The sequence below is a fragment of the Onychostoma macrolepis genome, chromosome 08 (genome assembly GCF_012432095.1).
Source record: "Onychostoma macrolepis isolate SWU-2019 chromosome 08, ASM1243209v1, whole genome shotgun sequence".
Lineage (NCBI taxonomy): Eukaryota > Metazoa > Chordata > Actinopteri > Cypriniformes > Cyprinidae > Onychostoma > Onychostoma macrolepis.
In genome coordinates this window covers 8,346,863-8,372,572 of record NC_081162.1, presented here as the reverse complement: position 1 = coordinate 8,372,572, position 25,710 = coordinate 8,346,863, and the positions used below count along the sequence as shown (strand labels likewise).

The 25,710-nt window shown below is 35.9% G+C and overlaps 1 protein-coding gene across 3 annotated transcripts; it reads left to right on the top strand.

Annotated features, from left to right (window-relative positions):
* Positions 1–21,405, top strand: adrb3a (adrenoceptor beta 3a). Of its 3 annotated transcripts, none has more exons than XR_009272663.1 (3): positions 1–1,909; positions 4,893–5,011; positions 21,267–21,400. XR_009272663.1 is itself a non-coding variant. In XM_058785889.1 (2 exons), the coding sequence occupies exons 1-2, from the start codon at positions 582–584 to the stop codon at positions 21,292–21,294; spliced, it is 1,356 nt and encodes a 451-aa protein (XP_058641872.1). In that variant the 5' UTR covers positions 1–581; the 3' UTR covers positions 21,295–21,405. The 3 variants fall into 3 exon arrangements, 1 of the variants encoding a protein (XP_058641872.1); XR_009272662.1 differs by having other exon boundaries at positions 2,205–5,011; XM_058785889.1 differs by lacking the exon at positions 4,893–5,011 and having other exon boundaries at positions 21,267–21,405.
* Positions 21,406–25,710: the final 4,305 nt, after the last annotated feature.

Genomic DNA, 25,710 nt, shown 5'->3' with positions numbered 1-25,710 from the left:
TCAGAGAGAGAGAGTGTTTTACCACTGTTGACTGTCGGCAGTGTCACTGCTCCTTTGAGCTTTTGGCAGTAAAGGCAACTCCACTCACCCGCTCCACACACGCAGCGGTAACACGCTGACTGAACCTCCTCCACTTCAGCTCAAACTCCACTTCAGCGGACTACTTCAACAGGACGGCTGCTTATCTGCCTTTTCTCTGGTGGTTTCAAGAGCTTTTCAAAAAGTTCAAATGCTTTTTCCCTCATCTCTCATGGACCAGTTTTAACTGAGTAAAAGGGACTTTTTCCCTCCTACATCTGCAGTTCAGATGTGTGGAACATAACAGATATGTTTGCTTCAAATGCTGCAGGACACGGGATGCACACGACTTTCAGGATGCTTGAAGGAGAGGTGAAACAGAATTGATACTGTTGTTCAAGATTTGGAGACACGGTGGTACAAAACGCAAGATTAAATGCACCATCATCAAGGTATCTCAATTGCTTTAGATGTTTCCAGCACCTAGCTATGTCTCGTTGCTGCTGCTTGTTTCTGATATTCAGTTTGAAAAATTGCATGCCTTGATCTCTGAATACTGAAACATGGAAACTCTGATAAACACCACTCTATCATACAATGTGAGCAGCAATCTATCAATCAATGCGACGCCGGCAGGGAGTGAAGGACATGGGTTGAAGTCTTTGGAGCTGTTCGTCATGGTGATCATCATCACCATTATCGTCGTAGGTAACCTTCTGGTCATCATCGCTATCGCACGCACCTCCCAGCTGCAGACCACGACGAATATCTTCATCATGTCGCTGGCATGTGCTGACCTCATAATGGGGGTGCTGGTGGTGCCACCAGGCGCCACGATAGTCGTAACGGGGGAATGGCAACTCAATAAGACTTTGTGCGAGTTATGGACATCGGTTGATGTGTTATGCGTAACCGCCAGCATAGAGACCCTTTGCATCATCGCGGTGGATCGGTATATTGCAATCACGCGGCCTCTGCGGTATAAACTGCTTCTGAATAAGTGCAGGGCTCGAATTATCGTTTGTGTCGTGTGGCTGGTCTCGGCTCTAATCTCCTTCGTCCCCATTATGAATCAGTACTATCGTGCGGAGGATAAGGAAGCAAAAAAGTGTTACGATAACCCCACGTGCTGTGATTTAGAAATAAACATGCACTTTGCTATCGTTTCATCAGTGGTTTCGTTCTACATCCCACTCCTCATCATGATTTTCGTCTACGCACGCGTCTTTCTCATTGCCACACGACAGGTACAGCTCATCGACAAGAACCGTTTGAGATTCCAAAATGAGTGCATGGGAAATCAGGTACTGCCGACGCTCCACGGCAACAACAACTTACCTACGACGTGCAATAATGTAGGAGGAACAACGGTAAGGCGCAAAAGTTCCCGAAGGCGACCATCGAGATTAACCGTTGTCAAGGAGCACAAGGCCCTCAAGACGCTGGGCATCATCATGGGCGTCTTCACACTCTGTTGGTTGCCTTTCTTCGTGGTGAACATCATTAAGGTCTTCAATCGAAACTTGCTGGACTTGAACGTTTTTCGTTTCTTAAACTGGTTAGGCTACATCAACTCTGGCCTCAACCCCATCATCTACTGCCGAAGCCCAGAGTTTCGTGCGGCCTTCAAGAACCTTCTTGGCTGTCCCTGGATACCCTCTCTGAAAATGAACTTCCTTTACAAGGGGCTTCGGACTCGATGCCCCTGCTTCTTGGGGTCGGCGGAGCCAGGAATGTCTGGATCGTTCCAGACGCCCCCCATATCGCAAGAGACACTGCCTGAGGACGGCAGCAGCCAGAGCAGCTACAGGAGCGAGGAGCCATCGCCAGGACCACCGCACTCCAACGGAAGCACCTTCTTCAGTGAATTCTCCGAAGCCGAGGCAGAGTTGTGAGTTTCCGTCACTTCTTACTTTAGTGCTTTCAGCCGTAGAGTTCTACATTTTACCTTCTCAAGAATTATTTTAGTACTCACAATATGTCTGATCAATTTTCCAAGATGTTCAGAAGAGCAAAATTGTACTTCTTTGTTAATGCATGTATGTATTGGGTCTGCATTGATAAACAATGATTTAGAGCCATGTCAATAATGTCAGCTTGCTCTATATCACATGTCAGGTGAATTTCAAACCTGCTGTAATCATATGACCTAAAGTTGTGAATGCGCTTGTGGCCACTTTTCTCAGGAGGGATGAAGACCTGTGAGAAGTGCGTCAAGGTTGATCCGGGCAGTGTTGAAGTTGCCTCCGATTACTGAGCAATTGGACGCGTACAACATTTCACTTAAAAATGAACAACTTGTTATGGTACTGCTTACGGTGGAATGTGAAACAGCCAGGTGAAGTTTGTGCAGGGAGAAAAAAATACAAGGCTTAGGCTCATAATTGCTCGTGTTTATAGCTGGAATACACAGAAACAAGCGGGCCGGTCAAATCTAATGCAGATGAAGCTTCCTCGGGGGAGCGACAACACTTAATGTTCTTGAGGGAAACTGGCATGAGGAAGAATTTTTGCTTTGGTTTGAACATTTTGGCATTATCTTTAAAAGAACGTGTGTCAGAAGAAAAGTATGAGGAATGGAACAGGACACAAGCTCTGATATGAAAGAGAAACCATGTGCTCTAAATCTGGCCTTTTCTCTTAAATGCTCAAGAGAAGTGACCATCTGTAAAGAAGCACAATTGCCCTTTTGTTTATTTTCATTGGACTTTAAATTGTTGATAATAGTTAAGTAACTTCTTTATAATAAAAGTATTTTTAACTGTACAATTACTTCAGAGAGAAAAATATGAAAAGTAAACACTAATATACAAAAGATGCTGTATATCATCATGAAATATACAGATATCCATGTTAAAATTAGCCATGACACCAGACTACACAGTCTACATATTTAAATATATTTTTTGTGTCACTTCAATGAAAAGCAGAAAAAAAAAAATCATGCTGCATTCTCTAGAAATCAAAAATGAGAGTAAGAAAAAAAGACACAATGTCAAATAATGTTCTCTTATTTGATTACAGACCTCAATTTCTTCATCCAGACCAAAATTATAGTTAATCGAACATTGTCCACAGGAACAAACACTTCAGCATTGTTTTGTTTTCTAATGCATTTGCACAAGTCAGATTTACTGTGTGATACGATAATTGTGGGGTTTTATCCAGATAGTATGGTAGCTATTTTAACGACCCACTGCAAGACGCCAATTGTAAAGTAGTTGTGTTTTTGTGTTTTTTCAATTGTATAAATTCTGCTCCTGCAACACAGGAACTAACTACTTAAACTACACTACATATTTCCTAACGTAAACGAAAAAATAAATAAATAAAAAAATACATTTTTGGTGTCAAAATACATTTTTGGTAACCATGTCTCAGATAATAATAACAAAAATCAACATAGGATTTTGAATTCACTAAAATTACTAAAACTGGATACTGCTCTGTTTATAGAGGCTTTTCAGGAAAGGTTTTTCCTAGAAGGGGGGAGACACACTTGACTATCACAGTACAGGGTTTACAGCAGCTGTTACAGGGGTCTGGGCGGGCAAGCCCTGGAGACATTTCCTAGCCACAATGAAGTGGAAACAATGCACACGCATACACATTTTACATCCAAACACAGTCATGTGCGCCAGACACTTCAGCAGAAACAATTTTTTAATCTTGGGTTTTGTGGAAATAATAAAAGAGCACCATGTCAGCTTTCTCTCTTTCAAAAAACAAAAAAGACCAAAAAATTGGTAAAATTACATATCTGTTGGTTCAATATATACAGTACCACTATAAATAGAAGGCACTTTTATTGTGCATTACAGATTTACATCAAACCATACAAGCCAACTGAATTGTAAGATTCAATTTTTACAAGCATTATTGTTAAGTCTTTATATGTAATTTCAAATTATAACGTAAGAGACTTAACTGATCTTGCTCTATTTAAAAAATAAAGGTTTTTAAATTTTATTTTACAAATGTAAAACTCATATTTCTTGATGACATTAAGTTTGAGCTGCTGAATCCACAGCAGACTTCATGTAAGGAGAAAAATCTTGTGGTGGAAACCGAAAGACAGAAGCGGAGAGAAAAGAACAACTCAGAATCCAGTCATTCTATGCGACTTTAATCTCCAAATGCTTAAAGCAGCAAGTTCATGGGTGTCAGGTAGCCCATTTCAACAAACAAGACACATTATTCAGCGTATAGCTCACCAACTTACATTGAGTAAAATTTGATCAGCCCTGTGATGTCTGAAGGCCTTTTACGTAAACTGTGTACTTTGCTTTTCGTACACCGTGACCAGGTCTCGAGTGAGATTCATTAAACACGAGGCAGCTCGAACATTATGTCTAGCACAATGTAATAAGACAAAATGAGCATTTTGAGTATTTTTAGTGCAGCGTATTATGAAAGTTGCTCTTGTAGACATACAGTAATTCAAATAATGACAGATGGGAGATAATGGTAGTGTGTTTTGTTTAACGGGAAGTCAACATTTTGCCGCTCTGTGCTGCTGATGGGTACATTTTGTGTTGCTGGCAGAAACACGTAAATGAAGCCACAATGATTGCTTTGTGTTTCAGAGTACACTGAGAAAGGGTTGAAATGCTGTTTATGTGTATTGATTAACCCTCCATGCGAAAGAGCACTTGTTGCAATTGTTTTCTGTGAACAAGCATGCATTTTTCATGCAATATGAATTTTGGAAGCGTGATGTCAATTGTATATAACTGCTGTAGAAACTAAATATAGATTGATTGTTGCTTGTAAATTTGTTGCTACCACTGAATTAACTTGTATGGGTGAGAATGAGGTTTCTGTAGTGTTGTTGGCAAGTTTTGGCCCCTCTGTTGCTTCTCCGACACCCCTAGGAGCTGATAAACTTTATCACTGAAATGCAACACTTCCGCCTTTGAGGAGAAGCTGTTTACGACCTAAACAGAGCAAGCGCAGTGAATGCTCAACACGAGGGCAAGATCTTGCAAGCAAAGTAAGTAAAACTCTTGCAAGCAGTAATCAAACTCTTGACATGAAACCTCAATTTCTGCTTGGAATGAGAGATTAATTTTTTGTTTCATGGCAGGATTTCGAAGACTTTATGAAAAAACAAAAAACAAAAAAAAAACAACAACTAAAGTTTACAGACACCCTCCAAAAAATAATAAAAATAAAGATTAATTAATTAATTACATAGATTAAATATTTTTTAAATATATATATATATTTTTTAAAGTAATAAAAAATTCAATTAAAAATGTATTTAAAATAATAAATAAATAAGAAGAGGGAGCCACTGGATCCTAAAATGAAAGGCTTTTTATTTATTTATTTTTATTTTTTTCACAAATTACATGATCACTGTTTATTCAATCTATTATAGTATATATTTACTATATTAAATGTTATTATCTGTATACATTTATTATAAAATATAATTAATTTATCAACAACAAAAATATTTTTGATAAATTATTATTTTGTTTTAATTTAAATGTATTATTTTATTAATCTGTAAACAGAGTCTCAAATATAATTCTTATTTTAAATCACATATCTTAAAAAAAAAAAAAAGTGAGGGAGTCAGCCGTAAACGATTCACTGATTCAACACTGTTTTGTAAATCATGACTGACTCATTGAAAAGAATTTGTTCATATGAGTTACTTCATTTTTGATAGGAAACACTGGCATAATCATAGATGAAACCTTTCATAAGGGTGCTTACTTTATGACAGTTTTCCCAACCGTCACCAATGGTGACTACATGTTAAATTATTATTGCAAATTTGCATTTTTGTCACATTTGCAACTATTTTAGTCAAAGTCTGGAGCCCCTTCTGTTTGAGTTGGACTGTATTTGTTGCTTTTTCATCACAGTGTTGGTTTGTGCTTGATCTTGACATATCATGTGCAAGTATCAAAGGCCAGTAAACACAGCCGTAAATGCAGAAATTACTTCTCCAATACATTTGCATACTAAAGTTTTGATTGGAGCACATCCAGTTGTTCTCCTGCCGATGATTGGCCAAAAGAAATAAACGGCGTTCAACCTATCCATGCAAACTTCAAGTTAGATGGACACTTCAAAAGTAAAGTTTTGTTGGGAAATAATCAAATGAGTTAATGTAGACGGAGACTAGAACATCACCTACGCTGCAGAGCATTCTCTCTGCATTACTCCATAGGATTACAATGTTCTACGGTAACTCTGAAAAGGAACAGTTGTTTTTTTTGAAAATGGAACAGCTTTAAATCAGGATATTCTTTCATTATGAGCAAGCCTGGAAATTTCCATTCGCCATGTTAAAAATGCGTCATGCCGTATGACATTCTACAAATTAGGATGTCGGTTCCATCTGATCGTGACTCCACTGATTTAAAAACCATTTGTGAACCGGGCTGTTACTGTATGGCTGTCTGACACCTGTGTGCTTATTTTCCTGGAGCCTGACTTTGCAAACAGGTGCTTAATCACTGAATAGGTTTATGAGGAAGAGTACAATACAGCTGACAAGCCGAGGCTGGTATAATGGCTTATCTGCTCCAATCGCCTTCATTGCTGTAACAGTGGGGCACCATGTTTCCACAGATCACAGGTTTATCGCCACCATCAGCTACAGGTATCGGTCTCTGGCTACTGTTGATCTTTACAAGAAAGGAGAGCTAAGATTGGCTCTTGATTGGTAAATAACAGAGTGGCATAACAGATTTTGGATTGAGATCAAGGAGCGGCAGAATAGTGGGAGTTAAACACCTTTCTTTTTCCCCCCTGTTCCATTTAAGTAACTAAAGACACACTAAAGCCACAAAAAATGAGGAAGAAAAAAAATGTTGAATGCAAAAGAAGAAATTTCGATGAAGGTATTGGTTGATCTTTTCCATGTTATTACAATAAATGGAGATTGAAGCATTCAAGCTTCATGTAGGACCTAAAACAGATTATAGAAGTAGTCCATGTGACCATATACAACATTTTATGAAGAAATATAAAGCTGTGAATGATTTGTGTTCATTTACAAATCAGACTGGTTTGATTCTCAGTTTCAGCTCACTGGAGCAGAACACCATAGTTTTATACATTATAATTTTAGTGTTTTTGAATCCATAAAACATACAGTGTGAGTAATTAATAATTATACTGAATTATAATCATACAAGTTTTAATTTTGCAATGTACTATTTCTTTCAAGTTGATGAAAGTCGCATATAACAAAAGTGTAATGACCATTAAATATTTGAACAATGAATATGCCCAGATGGCCTTTGGTTTCATAATAACGCTCTGATGTTGGCCTTCTGAACATGTGTAATAAGCCATATGTTGTGCATCAGCACAAGCATGCCTTCAGATGATCGCTCTATCATTCTCAGTGAAGAAAAAGAGGGAGAGCTGAAGAAAAAAGAAAGAATGACCAAAAAAGTGCAGACAGAATAAGCAATGAGGTAATTCTCTGCAACAGGATATGAACTCAATATGGAAAAGAGATCTTTTAGCCACAATATAAAGTAAATCGGTAAGATCTAGCCATCCCCATCTACCTGCTATGAGATGACCTCAGCGTTATTCTCATTTCAGGACATCATCTCTTACTGAGTCTAAGCTTACAGTGGTTTTTCAGCAGAAGCTGTGGCATCAGTTCAGTTTATGGAGTAAAACTTTCATTTTGGGGCATTTAAAACAAGCTATTTCAAGCCTCATGTTCTTTGAAGATTGACTTGTTTTTTTCTTACCTCATGATGTATTTGTAAAATATATATATATATATATACACTGTAAAAAGTGATAAGTTGACTTAACTTAAAAAAAATCGAGGAAACCTGTCGCCTTAAAATTTTTAAGTAAATGATAATTAATTAAGTCAACTTTCACTTTTTACAGTGTATATAATAATAACAGTAATGTTGCCTTGAAAGTCCTTTAGTAAGAATATGATATAATAATATTAAAAATACAGCAGTGGTTTGCATGCACTCATAAAAATAAATGTACTTTCACAGGCATCTGTAGTTCCATGAAGAACATCTTTAACATCCATAGAACCTTTCCATTCTGCAAAAATCTCTACTAATTAAAAGCTCTTGTAGGAGTCTCTCTCTACACCAGTAAGATGGATTCATATGCATATTATATCATAAGTATAAATATTAAACTATTGAAATGGACTTGGTGGCTCTCCCCAAACAGATAATGGAAGCATTATGTTGACAGAAGACTTTAATAATAATAATTCCATATTTGCATAACAATTTTCTGGATGCTCCCACTCAAATTGTCAGAAATCTTCTTAATCATGACCAATGCTGCACAGCAGAGTGGAGATATAAAAAGCTATAAGAATATATACTGAATAAAATATGAGATATGCATTGTCATTTAAAAGTTTGGAATAATAATGATTTTTAATGCTTTTGAACGAAGTCTCTTATGCTCACCAAGGCTGCATTTATTTGATAAAAATACAGTAAAAACAGCAATATTGTGAAATATTATTACAATTTAAAAGAACTATTTTCTATTTCCGTATATTTTAAAATATAATTTATTCTTGTGATGCAAAAACTGAATTTTCAGCATCATCACTGCAGTCTTCAGAAATCAGTCTAATATGCTGATTTGCTGCTCAAGAAACATTTCTGATTATTACTAATATTGAAAGCAGTTGTGTTGCTGGAAGCACTAATAATCAAAAGTTTGTTTTGTTTTATTTTTTTAACCCCTTAACTGTCACTCACAGTTTTGAACAGAGACATTATAGTGCACTATCCAAACTTAAATTTGTATAGTTCATGAACGAAAACATTTTGTAACATGATTTTGATGTACCATTTCCATGGTAATGCAATATCTGATTTTAAAATGGGTTTCAAAGGATGAATTTTGAGATTTTAAGTTTTCAACTGATATATAATTTCTTATGATTTCTAATATGTGATAGAAAAAAAGGCAACTGAGAAGACTTTCTGTGACAAAAGTCAGAACTCCTGTTATGATGTAGATTTTTCAGGTGCACTCTTGTCATAAATTAATCTATTACTTTTCCTATATAATTTTTTAACAAAAAAAGTGGTAAAACACCTATTTAGGAGTCTTAGACCTTTCCAACGATATATAGTTGGTCATGATTAGATTAGGATTTAATTGTAAAATAGTGAAGTAAACGTAGGCGTCCCGTATACGGGACGGTGACAGTTAAGATTAATGTTTAAAGATTAAAGCATTTAACTGATCAAAAGTGACAGCAAAGGCATTTCTAACATTACAAAAGATATTAATATATTCTCCTCTGTTCTTCTGAACTTTCTATTCAAAGAATTCTGAGGGGGAAAAAGTCATCTACATCTAATGATCAAATAAACAAGTCAGCCTTGAGTCTACAGCCAAATCACAACCTAGCTGATCTTTGGACAACAGTACTCTTGCTTGCGTGATGTTGCTTCAAAACATTTAAAAAAACCTTGCGTCATCTATATGCATCAGGCTCCACTGACTAGCAGAACGTGTTTAATGATGCATTGGCTCGTCCATAATATGGATGTCTTGATTTTGGAAAGTAAACATACACTTTTGCTTCAGCACTGAACTCTGTGAACTCTACAAGTAGCAGACGAGTGAATTGGAGATCGCATTATAGATCCATTAAAGCTTATTACATACGAAGTATCACAGCAGCTTGTTCCGAAAAGTCATCTGAAACTTTGCACGCTGCCTCTGCGAACAATAATTTGTTGAAATTGGAGGATGAAAATGATGATATTCGAGCGAACGAGCTAGAGAATAAAAAATTAGGGATGTCACGGGGTTAAAAGGATAATGATTCAGGCTGTTGAAAAAGGATTTGCCGAGTGTCAGAAAGATGTGGTTTCGCTTGTTTTGGATGTGGTGCTGCTGAGATCAGAGTTCTCCTTGTGAAGGAGAGATGGAGAAGGCTTTTAAACAACAGGAGAATAATAACCCAGAAAACCGCCAACGTCACATTCTGTTATTGAAACGAACACACAGTACTTTTAAACCCTCAGGAATAAAAGAGCGTAAAAGCCGTGTTTGAGAGCGTAAGAGTTGGTTCCTTGTAACCTGGGGAGGTTTTTCTTTCCAAAGAAGACCTAGGTATGGCCCCGTACCCACATCAACACCTTAAGACGCTTTGCAAGCCTGTCACGTATACAGCAGGCGAGGGGGATGGGGGGCAATGGAGTAAATGTTTCCCATGGTTCATTTGCAACAAATAAAGCTCTTTTTTCTAGTCTCAAAAACACTTCTCGACAGCTAAAAGGAAATTCCACCAATTTTTCAAAATGTCTTCAGTATGTTGGTGTGCGGACGTAGACAAGGCCACTTTGTATAATTACAGGCACTCAACAACAGCTTTTGAAAACAAAGGAAAATAAAATAAATATGTAACTCATAAGATATGAAGGACGTGTCATATTAACTGAGCTCCTTCAGTGGAGGGCCTATTTACTCTAAACCAGAAAGAAATTAATTTTATACAGGCAATAAATGAAGCCAGCTGTGAAACCTTCTGATCCACCTGCTGGCTTTACTGCATTTAAACTCTTAAAACATTGGAAGACAGCAGCCTGAAGGCTGGATAAAACAGTTACACACATTTACATCTGTCGCCAGGGGAGGTGATAATGTGTGGAGGATTATGGGTCATTTGTTTAGCTTAATTCTTAATAACTTCACTGCCCTCAATACATTGCTTTATACGTCTGTTCATACGCCTGTATAAATGTATTTCGTTTCCCAGAATTAACATAAAATATAAACAAATTAACATATAGTATATGTTTTTTAATACTTTTTAAATGATATATTAGTACTTTTTTTAATGATATATTAGTACTTATACTTTTTTCATTATATATTATTTTATATATTTATTGAATAAAATATAGTCCATTTAAACTTTTTGTTTCTTATTTAAAGAATTTAAATAATATTTAAACAATAATTAAAAAGTAGTTTTGGTAGGTTTTTTTTTTTTTTGAGAATTGGAGATTGGAAATTGACAAAATGGAAATTATGATGATTTCTGGAGATTCAATGTTATTAATAGCCATAATGTCATAACTTCAAATAAAATTTGATCAAAACCTCACTGTAAAAAAAAATCCGTAAAATTTACGGTAAAAAACCGGCAGCTGTGGTTGCCGGAATTCTACCGTAAAATATACGATAGCAACATTTTAGGTTTTACGGTTTTAACTTAAATTTACAGTTAAATACCGTAATTTCATTAACTGATATAATGTCAATATACCAACCTATTAAAGGGGTGGTTGATTGCAATTTCACTTTTTTAACGTTAGTTAGTGTGTAATGTTGCTGTTTGAGCATAAACAATATCTACAAAGTTGCGCGCTGAAAGTTCAATGCAAACAGAGATATTATCTTTTAAAATTCTGAAAGTTTAATGCCTACAAAAACGGCTGGTAAGGGACTACAACGAACTACTTCCCGGGTCTGATACGTCACGAACCCAGATAAACCCCGCCCTCGGGAACATGTAAGGAAGGGGGCGAGGCCATGCTGTGCTGCTTTAGAGAAGAGGAAGAGAAAACTAGGGGTGCACGTAAAAATCTATTCATATATGAATCGCAATTCTGTCTTCTAACGATTCTAATGGATTCACAAGTTTCAAAATCAATGTTCTAAAGCAGCGGTTCTTAATACTGTTCCTTGAGTCGGCCTGCTCTGCATCTCTCTCTCGCTCTCTCTCATTCAGATCGTCAGATCAGCTCCAACAAACTGTTCCAATAATACATTTTCACATAGCAATGAGAAGCGTTAAACATGGACGCGTGTGCGGTGGCCGAACTATTAAAGCTTTAATCAGAATAAAACCGTATATTAAAAGCTAACATAAGCAGTAGCATAATAACAGCATATCTTAAAGTATAAGACAACAAACAAACAAACATACCATTAAGAGCCGTGCTTGCACAGGTTCTGCGCAATCCTCTTCACTAATCCTCTGCGTCTCAATCGGGCTCAAATTGATAAGCAATATAGACGACGCCATTGTTTACAATACAACCGGAGCACATGTCGCTGAGCTGAGGGGCGGGACATTTAGACGCACGCTCGGCAGTTTAGTGAATCACAACACACTGAGCCAGCTAACCAATCAGAGCCCATTAGGTATTTCTGAGGGAGGGGCTTCATAAAAACAGGAAATAATCGAGGCGTTTGTCAGAGAAGGGACAGAGCCATGAGGAATAAAGGTAAATTATATGAAAAATAATGCGTTTTTAAAAAAACGAAGCATGAGCACATGTTAGACTGCACCCCATAAACACAATCAAGCCTAGAAAAAAAAAAACAGTAAAGTACTGAAATCTGTTTTGTACCTTTGAAATACACTGATAACCACCAAATGCAGGTGGTGATGAGAAAGTCACATGATGAACCAAAGCCCATCACAAGCAGCTTTTAAATAATAACATATATAGAAGGTGCACAGTAACATTCACACAAGCACTAAACACCATCATGGTGAGACTCATTAAACTGAAATATGCAATAAACATTAATTTAACAACATTAGATGTAACATACAACCCTAATAAACATAACTGAGAAGAAAAAACTGAGAAGAAACCTAGTTATTTCAAAGAAAAAACATCAAATTCAAACAAAATTTGAAATGCAACGCAGGGAATTCTGGGAACGTCAATTTACGGTTTTTCCCTGTACATTTTACATTCTTTTTCACTTCCAAAAGCGGTATTTCACCGTAAAATTGTCTGAAATGTCTATTACAGTTTTTCACCGTATATATTAAGGGAACTTACTGTTAACCATTTAACAGGTTTTTACCGTAGCTTTTTCAGTTTTTTACCGTTAAAATCACGGTCATTTTTTACATTGTAATGTTGTCAATGTACTCTTTTAAAAATAATAATAATAAATTATTGTGTGTTTATTGTTGTGTGATTCATTTTCATGATCAATAAATTGTTACTGTAAATTATACACTTTGGACAAATATATTTATGAGTAACAACATCAGCACTGAAATACTGCCAGATCGATCCACAAACCCTGAATTCAAGATAAATTCTTTGAAAACAAGTTGTCTTATCTTAAACAAATGAAGAAAATGTTATTTCAGGATTATTCAGTTTTTTAGTTGACAGAACAAGACAAATGCTGCAGAAAGGAGTAGCTAATGTGTATGTCTATTGATTTGGATCACATGTTGTGGTGGTTTTTGTACAAAGTCTAAAGCATGGAGATATTGTCCATGAGAGCGATACTCAATCTCCTGCGGGATTGTAAATAAACTCACCAAAATTAGTTTAAGCTGTCATTGGCTCAGACTTTAATTCAATCTTTGGTGACATGATTTGCATAGCCGGTTGTGGATGATCTTTCTGTTCCTTTCTCAGCTGTGCTTGGCTCCCTCATTCTGCCAAAACAGCTGCGTAATAAAGTCAATATATCTGCATTTCCAAATTTCTCATGAGAGGCAAGAGTCAAGTTGCTTTCACATCAAAAGTAGAGAGGAGCAGCTGCTCCTGTCTCACAGACCACTTTGCCACATTTTTTATACGGTTATGATACGGTGTGATTTTTCAGTAAGTGGCCAGCAGCAGAGGTGGATTATGGGCCGTTTATGAGGTGATGACATTCACACCAAAGCCTCTTTCACACTGACCTACATTTTATTGCTGCAGGTCGCCAAATGTCTGTAGTATTGGTAGCCAATATGTTATTAATGCCACTGGGAGACCTAATGTTGGGCATAGCTTTTGTACAATACTAAATATGATTTAGTTAAAAAAATCATATTTCAGCCTTATTGACATGGCCGTGAGGGTTCATATGAAAGGATGGTAAACACTGCCCTGTTGTATGTTTTTAAAGCGAACATCGAGCACTCGGTAATTCTCTATTCAACGCCAATCGCACACTCATCGAAACGAGTACCAGGAAGGTTGTTTTTGTGTTTGTACAGCGGGTGAGATCCTCGATGTTCTGCCCTGTGAGGCTTTCAGGCTGTTTTTAAAGTTTAGCTTGTGATGAATGTCTCAGAGGCATATTGTATATCAAATCAGTTAAGCCTCATTCGGTTCAGAAAAGAAAGTCAGGGGAAAAAATGCAGAATGCCTCTGTAGGGTAAAGCACTGGAGGTCAAAGGGCAGCTCTGTGGTTCAGCTATGCTATGATGGAGTAAAAATGGAGTAATCACCATAGAAACTGAACTGGCAGATGGGACGGGTGGAAATATTTGTTCAAACCATTGTCATTCAGCTACCGATGTTGAAACAGCTATGTGTCAGCTCTAGCAAAATATTAAATAACATTTGACGGGGTTGGAATATGATTACCAAGTGCTACTTTTAGAAATATTTATTCAGAACAAACTTAAAATGATAGTTCACCCAACATCTAAATTCTGTTATCGTTTACTTACCCTCATCCCAAAACCATGGCTTACTTTCATTCTGAGGAACACAAAAGAATTTATTCTGAAGAATGTTTAGTTTTGGTTCATATAATGAAAGTCAATGGGGTGCAAAAAATACTGGACTACTTTGAATTTAATCATATGGACAAACCTTAAAAAAAGTGTGTTCCTAAGGAGAAAGTCAAACAGGTTTAGAATGGACTTGTTTTAGAAATATTTACTCAAATGTCTTTCTTTCTGAGGAACACAAAATAATCTATTCTTAAGAATGTTTATTTTTGGTTAATAATGAAAGTCAATGGGGTCCAAAAATACAGGACCAATTTGAATTTCATCTGGACAAATCTTAAAAAAAAAAAAAAAGAAGAAAGAGAAGAAACAGGTTTAGCATGGCATAAAGACGAGTACATAATGACCAAATTGTGATTGCATTCTTGATGATCAAATTTGCATAAAAATAATTATTGCAAAAAAATACAAATCAAATAATAATAATATTTATTATTTTTAATAATAATTTTTTTAAAAAAGGTCACACTTTATATTAGGTGGCCTTAACTTCTATGTACTTACATAAAAAAAATAAGTACAATGTACTTATTGTGTTCATATTGTATTGCAAAACACTTTTGCTGCTATTAAGGTGTGATTACGGGTAAGGTTAGGGACAGGTTTGGTGGTATGGGTAGGTTTAAGGGTGGGTTAAGGTGTAAGAGATGGGTCAACAGTGTAATTATAAATGTAATTACAGAAATTAATTACAGATGTAATTACATATAGGTATTTTTAAAAATATAAGTATAATGTAAACACATGTCTGTACACAATAAGTGCATTGTACCAAATTATTAATTTAAACATAAGTTCATAGTAGTTAAGGCCACCTAATATAAAGTGGGACCAAAAAAAAAAAAAAAAAAATCAGTTTGTATGTGTATTCCTCAAAAGAAAGTCAAACAGGTTCAGAATGACATGAAGCGATGATAATGATGATAGCAATTTTTAGGTGAACTGACAGTTTTGATGATCAAATACAGTACATACAAAAATAAATTTAGCTGACTTTCTTAGTCAACAAACTATCTCGCATTTGTTCAAGCCATTCTTGTAGAGGCCTGTAATAGATTAAGTGTAAAACTTGTGAGAACATTTGTTGATTGTGAGGTCACTTCCCTAACCATGCCAACACTGCGGTTTGACTAAGTGGCTGAAATTATGTCAGAGTTCTGAACTCTAACCTCAAGGCTTTACAGTTAATTTACAGTTAAACTGTGTAAATTAGATGGACAACAGGCACATTACAGTGCTGCTGGATCTACAGAACCTTCGGTTCATATAACTGTTTGGTACAGCTGGTATTGGAGCATGAAATCAGCCTTGGAAGATCTCCATTTTACTGAATGATGGGACAGAACTACATCCATGGAACCACATAATCGGAATAAGACGTCTTATTACTCAAAATGACTGCACAAACATTTATGTGCACATATAATGACATCAAATTTCCTTGACAAAAGAGATGGATGTGTCTGTGACAAAAAGCAAACAAACGTGGGCTGGATTGCCATGAACTTAGCTGATGAAGAGATGATTGGGCTGAACTAGGGCCAACTCGCTGAGATTGGATCATGTAGGGTTTTTTTGGAGAAGGCCGTATCTGGTTGGAATGCTAAAGAAAAGTGTCACCCGGTCCTGTCAAGACTTAGTTCCCAGTGTAGCGCTCACTTCCTTGATATTTGTCGAAAGCCTTTTCCTCCGATACTGGACAATGTCTCTCGTCAATACTTGTCAGCAAACACGGGCGTTTTTCTCACGAGAAACCAAACGGTGAAAAAATTATAAATGGAAGTTGTTGTTTCTTTCACTTGTATGCAGCATCTATAAGACGAATTCCATGTACGGTACATGAAAGGCCTTTTGGACATCCAAAGGCAGATTTGATAAATGGGCTAAAGCTAAACAGGATACTGATATTCCACCCACAGTACAAGCTAAACCTTTCTATTTAGCCTGATATAAATCATGCTTTCCACTCCTGGTTTACATTTTATTACAATGGCGACCTCACTTTCCCTCAGGCACTCAGTGTGACAGGTATTGTGCTATATAAATGGCTGTGATTCATCTAAAATGGAAACACTATGGCCAGTGAGGGCTAAGTGCAGTAAATCAAGGTGAAACTCAATGGAGAGCAAGATATGAGAGCGTATATGTGACTGCGTTATGTTTTATAAACTCTATTTGTTTTTATAGGTGTGGTCAGAGGGGCTATTTTTAGTATGTTTTCATTTTTAGTATGAACATAACAGTTGGAACATTATGACTCTTTGCTTGTTACCATGCTGGATTGGAAAAACAAAGTTTTGTAGATTTCAAATTGTGCAATACATTTTTGTTTGATACTGTATGAGTGACTTTAAATCAAAAGGAAATACTTTTTAGGATTCTAAGGCCTTGTTCAAACAGGCAGAAAAAAATAGTTTGCCTATCCAACTCAGATCTGTGCCTTTTTTTAATTATTCGGAACAGGGCAAAAACACACTAAATGTGAATTTTCGCAAGAACCTTTGTAGGTGGTTTTAAATCTGATTAAAATCAGATTTATGTTTTGCGTTTCAGTCGGAGCAATCAGATCAGATTTCATGAGGTATTTTTGTCATTCACTGATCAACAGGTTTCATCACATTCCCACCAGTCATTCATTTAGCATATTACATTTGAACTAAAATCAAGTAAAGATTTCTGTCATAATATTACTTAAGTATCCTGAACTAACAATAACAACCCTCGATAGATAGATGAATGAACATTTGGTAACAGCATTTGAGCTAATTTTAACATTAACTAACAATGAAAAATACTTCTAAAGCATTTATTAATCTTAGTTGTTGTATATTTCAACATTTACAAGACATTATTAAAACCAACATTGTATCTGTTGAATATTATTTAATGGACCTGAGCTAATGTGAACAATATACCGTAGTATTTTCTTAAATGAACTAGAGCTAACAAATGTGAATACTAGTACTGTAACAAATGTATTGCTCATTGTAAGTTAATAATGTTAACTAATTAGACCTTATTGTGAAGTATTGTTGTAACTTTGAATTTTAAAGTATGACAAAAGATTATTACATAATGATTTAAAATGTACTTTAGGTAAAACTGTTAATTTTTAAAAAGTGTACTTAAGTTAACATAGACAAACATTAAGAACACTTAAGCATTAAGTCATTTTATTAACATTAAGTACACAATTCGATACACGTTCAACACAATTAGGCACACTTTTTCATAAGGGGAACCTTATAAAAAACACGGGTTTGAAAAATGGAAAACTGGCAGGAAGGTTATGAAGTTGATGATGATGTGTCTGTCTGAAGAACATTACATTTTAATCAAATGTGCAATGGAAATGAAACTCCAGCTAAGACTCTGCGGCCTTCTTTTCATTGTCCTCACGTGGATATGGATGGCGGCAGACAAACAGAAGCTGCACATTCTGTCAGCGCATCAGAAACCAAAGGTTAAAAATACCCCTCGTTCCTATGATTCTTAATGATGTAAGCAGAAATGAATTCATCACAGTGGCAGAGAGCTTAATGTGATGAAAGATTGGGGTGCCACCATGAAACAATTCCGATTAGCGGACACAGTGGGATATAATAATAGTGTGGATATGAATATTGAAATGGAAAAACGTGCAGTCATGTCATGACATACGTTTGATGATTAATTGGAATAATTACACTGGGAATAGTACACCCCCAATTTGAAATTATAACATAACAGATCCGTTGACCCCTATGGTGTCAGCTAACTCCCAAAGTTCTCGGTTTTAATGAATAGCTTTGTAAGAAAAACAGCAGTGGAAGCATGACAGGAGGGAACGGCTCGAGCTGAGTTTGCGAGATCACAAAACGAAGAAATTCAAAACGTGTTCCAGGCGGCCTTTCTGGGCATGGCAGCAAGGCCAGATGTGATTCAAATATTTTTAGGTCATCAATCATTGAAGTTGACCATGTTTTACATCTGACATTTCACTGGACCCGTTTCCCAAATAAAGCGGTGTCCAATATAGTGGCCAACATAACCATCTACCTTTACTCAGAAAAAGACATTTTAAACTAAATACACAGCATTTGAAAAGATGGGAAAATATCCCAATTTTTCACACTTAACAGCCTCTCGCAGACTAACCTGAAAGCACCGGCCAAACTCGAAACAGAAGCAAGACTGCTAGGGGTGAAGTGGGCTTCCGGCTGATGAGGGTAATGGCGGCCAAGGACAGGGCTGTGTATTGTTCAGTATAGCAAGATGGACAATGAATCATGGAGATTATTCCATTTTGGAGCTTGCAATGGAACATTAGCCTTGACTGAATGTCGATGCATACACCAATGTGGTGGATCGCGATATGATGTCAATGTCAATCAATGCAGATGGTGTTGGTCAAGGTTAGAAGACAATACAGCAATAGTCAGATTCCCAAATGAAAACGTGTTTTTAACAAAACGACAATAACAAAAAATACATATAGTTACATAGTTATCTATATGTATGCAGAGTTATATAAATATGTTGAAAACAGCTTTTGTTGCTTAATATTTTTGTGGACAGCATAATACGTTTATTTAAAACAGAAATGTTTTGCAACATTATACATGGCTTTACTGTTGCTCTCAATTTAAAGCTTCCTTGCTGAATAAAAAGATTTTTTTTTAATATAAGTTTTAATAAAATAAAAGTAAATGAAGCTACTGTACCTTTCAATTAAAAGAGCCAACTGTCACACCTTACTCTAAACAGAATTTCTAATACTGTGTTATCCTGGCTGTTTATTAAACCTAGAGCCTTTAAATGTGTCCGGTCATCTTATATTCCATCACGCTGCCCCCCTGAGGATGGAGTAGTGGGCCGGGCCCTCCAGAACATTTCTCATTTTGTTTTTTCCTCTTCCCTCAGATAGCACATAAATGCTCGCTATTGTTTATGTGTTCCTGTGGAGACATGTACAGTAGCTGAGATAGGATCAGAATCTCAGGCATTTAAAGCAAAAGAAAATAGTGGAGAAGAAGAAGAGGTAGGGCTCACAGCAGTGTGACGAGGTTAAGGAGAGGCCGCTATGACATGAGGGATGCTTAAATGAGAATATAACTGTCACTCGGCCGGTCAGTCTGTGTTAGAGAAACACTGAGAGTGGAATGAGATTGAGGCATGTCGTAGACTGGTCTAAAACTTGCTTTGGTCGTGTAAGAGATATATGCGCTATAACGGCTGAATCCACAGATCCAACCGTCAAGTCAGTTCTAATTAACAGAATGTCTACCATCTGCTACAGATTACCCACCAACCTGAGGTTTCATGCATATGTTTTTATGAGGGGGCACCGGTTTGCACTAACTCATTGGCTGCACGAGGCAAGATGGGACATGACCAAAGAGGGGGGGTGGAACACTGCAAGGAGACACTGGGTTCAAATTCTGACATGATACATGAATGTTTAAAAGTTTGGGGTCAGTGAGATTTTTTGAATGTTTTTGAAAGAAGTGTCCTAAGCTGCAATTATTTGATTAAAAATTACACAAAAATATTTTTAAATATTATTACAATTTAAAATACCTGTTTTCGAATTTCTCTGATGCAAAGCTGGATTTTCAGCATCATTACTCCAGTCTTCAGTGTCACATGATCCTTCAGAAATCATTTGAACGCTAATTTACTGTTCAAGAAATATTATCAATTATTATCAATGCCGAAAACAGTGCGCTTTTTTTTTTTTTTTTTTTGTGTAATATGTTGTTTCCAGGATTCTTTGACAAATATAAAGAGCAGCATTTATTTGAAATAAATATTTGTGTAACAACAAAGGCTATACTGTCAATTTAGATCAATTTCATGCATCTGTGCTAAAGAAAAGTTTTTAGAAAATAAATATAAATATAAATTTGACAGACCAGCATATTAGTCTGCAATAACGTTTAAGATTTAACTTTAAAAGCCTGTTTAACTTCATTTTCAAAGGTAAATATCTGTGTCTCCTCTGTTTAAATGGAAAGAATCTGTCATATCCAACATATTTTAAGCTAAGAGACCATGGATTTGGTAACTGGCCTGCGACAAGGGAAAGGGGCAGTACTAGTCCATCCAAATAGTATCTGACAAGTTAATGCCTTTTACAAGCCAGTGACTGTCAGACCAAGATTTGCATTTAGACATGCAGCCAGTGTTTTTGGCAATGTTTCCATTCATACTGGCTTTATTGGTGTGCACAGCTTTGACCACTTAAATAAATGTAATATCACACGGCTACTTTTGAATTTCCAAACGTGGCAAGTTTTGTAACCCTTAAAGGTTTTTTCTGTATCAGACAGACAGACTGACTTTTTTCAAACAATTTCTCAGATTTCTCAAACATTGGTCAGAAACAGATAGTAACACCCTAATCTTGGTTTATGATCTAATGTTGCTGTATCAATGTTTAATAGCACCTACAAATGGTTTACATAGTTGTCTTTGCATATTAAATGGATGGTTCACCCAAAAATGAAAATTCTGCCATCATAATCCAAACAGTTGCTGGTCTCCACTGACTTCCATAGCATTTTTCCCTACTATGAAAGTTAATGGGGACCAGCAACATTCTTCAAAATATCTTTTTTTATGTTAAACAGAAGAAAGAACAACTTGAGGGTGATGACAAAATTTAAATTTTGGGGGTGGACTATCCCTTTTAGCTGGGAAAACAAAAAGTATTGTATTAAACATGAAAAAAAAACATATTTCAATCTGATCTTTAAATGTTTTTTTTTTTTCTCTCCAGCTGTAACCTACAGGGGCAGGATGGCTGAAAGTCTCTAGCACAGCTGAAAGAAAAGGACGCTGAGGAAGAAGCAGGCAAAAAGTACTGACCTACGTCACAGTTGGCTGGCCTTCCCCAGCAGAGACCACAAGGGCCCAGCAAAACATCCATGAAGCCATCAGGGGAGCCTGCTCCAAAAATGAAAGACAAAAGAGTGCACAGATATAACCACAGAGAGACAAGCGCTGAGAGAAATTACTCAAAAACAGCCCGTCTATGGAGAGAACAACTGAACTGGTACTGCTCATGGAGGAGTGTAGCAAGGAACGATCCGAAACTGCTTACGTTCCATCAAGCCGCGGAGTTCTGGCACGATCCACTTCAGCCCGGTTTGGTCCGGTTTGTTTGGCAAAACGCGAATCAGACCTGTAGGTCCTCCAACATGTGTTTCAGTGCTATGTTCTGACAATGGACTTCTTCAAATACACGGACACAATAACTCTGAACAGACTCTTTAAGCACAGTGTGTTTTTTAAATATAAAAAGTTTAGATTTTGTACAATATCCTATACTAAATTATAATTATTTATTTCACTCCCCACATTTTAGCTGTGAATGTGTAAAATGCTTGCAACATTAATATATCCATGTTGTACAGGTAAACACTTCAGTAGTCCACTGATTTTTTTTTTTTTTTCCCCAGTCCAGCCAACTCAATATAAGCTACAAGATTTCCTGCTCTAAAACCCATCTCCACTCCTGAGAACATTGAGAGCATGTGGGCGGCTTCACTAATTTGAATGGGAGCATTCAAATTTGGTTGCTGTGCAATTGAGTGTAAATTGTATAAAATTGAAAACAGAGAACAAGAGTAAGGCCAAGTCTTCGCTCACTCAAAAAAAGAAAAAAAAAGAAAAAAGGATGCACTGATACTAATAAACTAATGTTAATACTAATAAACCAATAATTATTTTCATGGTTCAGCCAGTGATCAATGAAAAGCTGTTGATGTTGAAAGTCTAATCTATTTAGTTTTAATAAATACATTTGCTTAATATTACAACTAAACTATTATCATTTTCTCTCAATACAAAATAAAGATGGTAACACTTTAGTATAGGGAACAATTCTCACTATTAACTAGTTGCTTATTAGCATGAATTATTAACATATTGGCTGTTTATTAGTGTTTGTAAAGCACATATTCTGCATGGCTGTATTCTACATCCCCAATCATATACTTAAACTTAACAACTACCTTTCTAACTATTAATACGTAGCAAATTAGGAGTTTATTGAGGCTAAATTTGTAGTTAATGGTTTGTTAATTGTGAGAATTGGACATTAACATAAAGTGTGACCATAAATATTATATTACAATTAACGGTGATTATGTAATCTTGAAGATGAACTTTAAGCTGATACAAATGTAATAAACACTAAAAAAAAATGGTGTAGAAGCAATTTTCCCTCAGAAATTGCTAGTAAATTTCACAGTTGTTTATAAAGAAAAGGTAAATAACAAATTGAATTAAACATGAAATAAAATGTTAAATATTTTCTTATAAAACATACTCTAGTAATTTGAAATATCACTTTTTACAGTGTATATATTCAATATTGAGGGGTACCAATAAATAAAGAAAAATATCTAATATTATCAAATAACCTATATACTGTATCGTGCATCCCTATTCAAAAATCATGTTTTATTTGACTTATTGCTGGCTCATGTTCAATGCTGCTATTTTTTATATATAGATTTTTTCCCAGTTTCTTGTACTCCTCCAAACATTGCAATGTACAGGACTCCACGCACAACATTGCTTTTGTTATAGGCCTACAATATAAGCAAGCACCTGAACCTCATATATTTTTGGCATGGTGGGTCAAGAGGGAACACATTCACCAATTTGTTGTATAATATGACATCCTATGCTTAATGTGATACTTGCCAAAAGATGTAGTTTTGGAATTTTTCCTGTTTGCACTGATCACAATGCCATCTCACACCAAGTCGAAACAGACCACTTCCTCTTTCACTTAATTTCCTCTGTAATGGCTTGAATTACAGTCTATCAAAATGTCTTTTCTAGCAAGGATTGGACAATTGTGGCAACTTTAGCACTATAATATTCGATGATGGAGTTTGGATGTTATGTTAACAGGACAAATGAGAAAAGAATTTTAGGTACATTTATTTTTACAGGTTTTTGATCAGGTACAGTGGTAGATATAAATGTATTATTTAAGTGAGAGTGCAAAGGGAAACCAAAAATGAAATGTCACCTTTTTAAGTAATCATACGGTGGCCGGGAGATCTCAACGCTCTGCAACTTCAGAATTCACATGCAAATAGAAAAAGCAAATCAAGAAAACGTCTACATCAAATTGATAGCAGGTGCTGCAAATGCTCACAACGCAAACAAATAAAGAAACGCGTTTCTTTGTTTGGTTGTGCTGTGAGTATTTGCAGCGCGTTTCTTTATTTGGTTGTGTCGTGAGCGTTTGCAGCGCATGCTGTCAAATTGATGAAGTTGTTTTCTTAATTTGCAGGTGTTTTTTTTCTATTTGCAGTGCGTTTCTTTATTTGGTTGTGTTGTGAGCATTTGCAGCGCTTGTGTTGTTAAACTGATGAAGTTGTTTTCTTAATTTGCAGGTGATTTTTTCTATTTGCAGCGCGTTGAGCTCTCTCGGCCACCGTACAATCAAATATTTAAAAAGTCTTCTTTTCAAAATCTGTACATACAACCCTCCTAAATGTATGTAATTATATGTATGTTGGGCAAAAGAATGTTTGAGCTGACAGAAATGCTCAAAATTACAAAAAAATAAAAATAAAATAAAAAAATCTATTAATGTGTTCATCACTGATGTAGATTAGAATAGTTACTCTCCCTATTACACAAAGAAATAAATCACTTAAAAAAAAAGAATAATAATACATGTGCACTCAAATGAATACTCCAGTCATCCCTAGTGAAAAAGAAGTATTGAAAGTGCACTTGTAGTGTACTTCAAATCTTATAAATACATTAAACAACTCTACTTGCAATAACAAGCCAATTAAATGTACTTTAGGTGAACTGTCGTGACTGTTTCTTAACACGCTTAAGTAATTTTTCTACATGGGGGGCCAACAATGTTGAGATCACAAAACCAGCCAACTCACTTTATTTTGACAAATCCTTCTGACTGCCTTTAAAATTAAATTACACTATAGTGCATCCTCACCACTAGTTGTCAGTATAAGTCTGTCTACTAAAATGACTGCCTACTAATAAACAAACAATGACTGAGTGCATCATACATAAAATGATTTACAGCTCACCAGACAGATATAGAGTATGCATGTATGAGCATTTGTTTACCAGCTCATTTGGTGAATGCAACAATCCAGGATGTAACAACACCCTTATCTCTCCAGCTCTACTGGCTGGAAACAATTAAAGGAGAACCCTCATTCACAGTACAAGATGAGCTAACAACCAAAACATGTGGATACAGAGCAAGGCAAAACAATAACCTTGCAGCATTTACACAAGGAAAAATGTCAAAACTGGCATTTAGACTGGCACTGGGTATTTGATGATACTTCAACACTAGCACTGTACCTTCTCCCGGGCAATGACCTGCACTAAGTACAGAAAAAAAAAAGAAAAATTCTGATCAGATACTGATCTCCAAACCTCCCATGCCGCTCAAAGGCATAATAAACAGCATCATGTCAGGAGGGAAGATTAGTTTTCCTAAAGAGGAATATCAGATCATGGCTGATGGCGGACAGAGTGGCTCAGAATCTCTAAAACAAATAAATGGTGGATTGAAGGGGATTCAAGATCCAACTAAAGGGTAACAATGCGCACAACCAAACTGTTACAGATGTGCTTAAACTAAATGAAAATGCAGGTAATTTGAGTGGTTCAAAATGACCATAATTTCAAAACTTGCGTTATAAAAAGTCACTATGAAAAAAAATATAATAAAATAATAAAAAAATAACCATTAATAGTAATGAATCTTAAAAATCATCAATTACAATTAATGTATTTTTAATATAAAAAATGTATATGGTGCAGGGAATTATAGAAGAAGAAATTATTAATAGTAATGAAGCTTAAATTATCAATAATAATAATAGTAAAGTTTAAAATTACCTACATATTTTTAATATAATTTTTAATTTAAAGGAAGGTGCAGGGAATTATATAAAAATAATAATAATAATAATAATAATAATAATAATAGCTGAAAAATTACCTAAACAATTTTATATAATTTTGTTAATAAAACAAACTTCGATGGTGTAGGGCAGGGGTAGGCAATGTCAGTAGTCATTAGCTCCAACCCTAATCAAACCCACCTGAACAAGCTAATCGAGTTCTTCAGAATTACTAGGGCTACAGGCAGGTGAGATTTTTTTTTCAGGGTTGGAGCTAAACTCTGCAGGACATCGGCACTCCAG

Bases quoted from the DNA above. Each gene is read 5' to 3' on its own strand.
- adrb3a (XM_058785889.1), top strand. From the start codon at position 582: ATGGAAACTCTGATAAACACCACTCTATCATACAATGTGAGCAGCAAT. The intron at 1,910-21,266 runs GTGAGTTTCCGT...TTTTCTCTCCAG, and splicing joins TCCGAAGCCGAGGCAGAGTT to CTGTAACCTACAGGGGCAGG.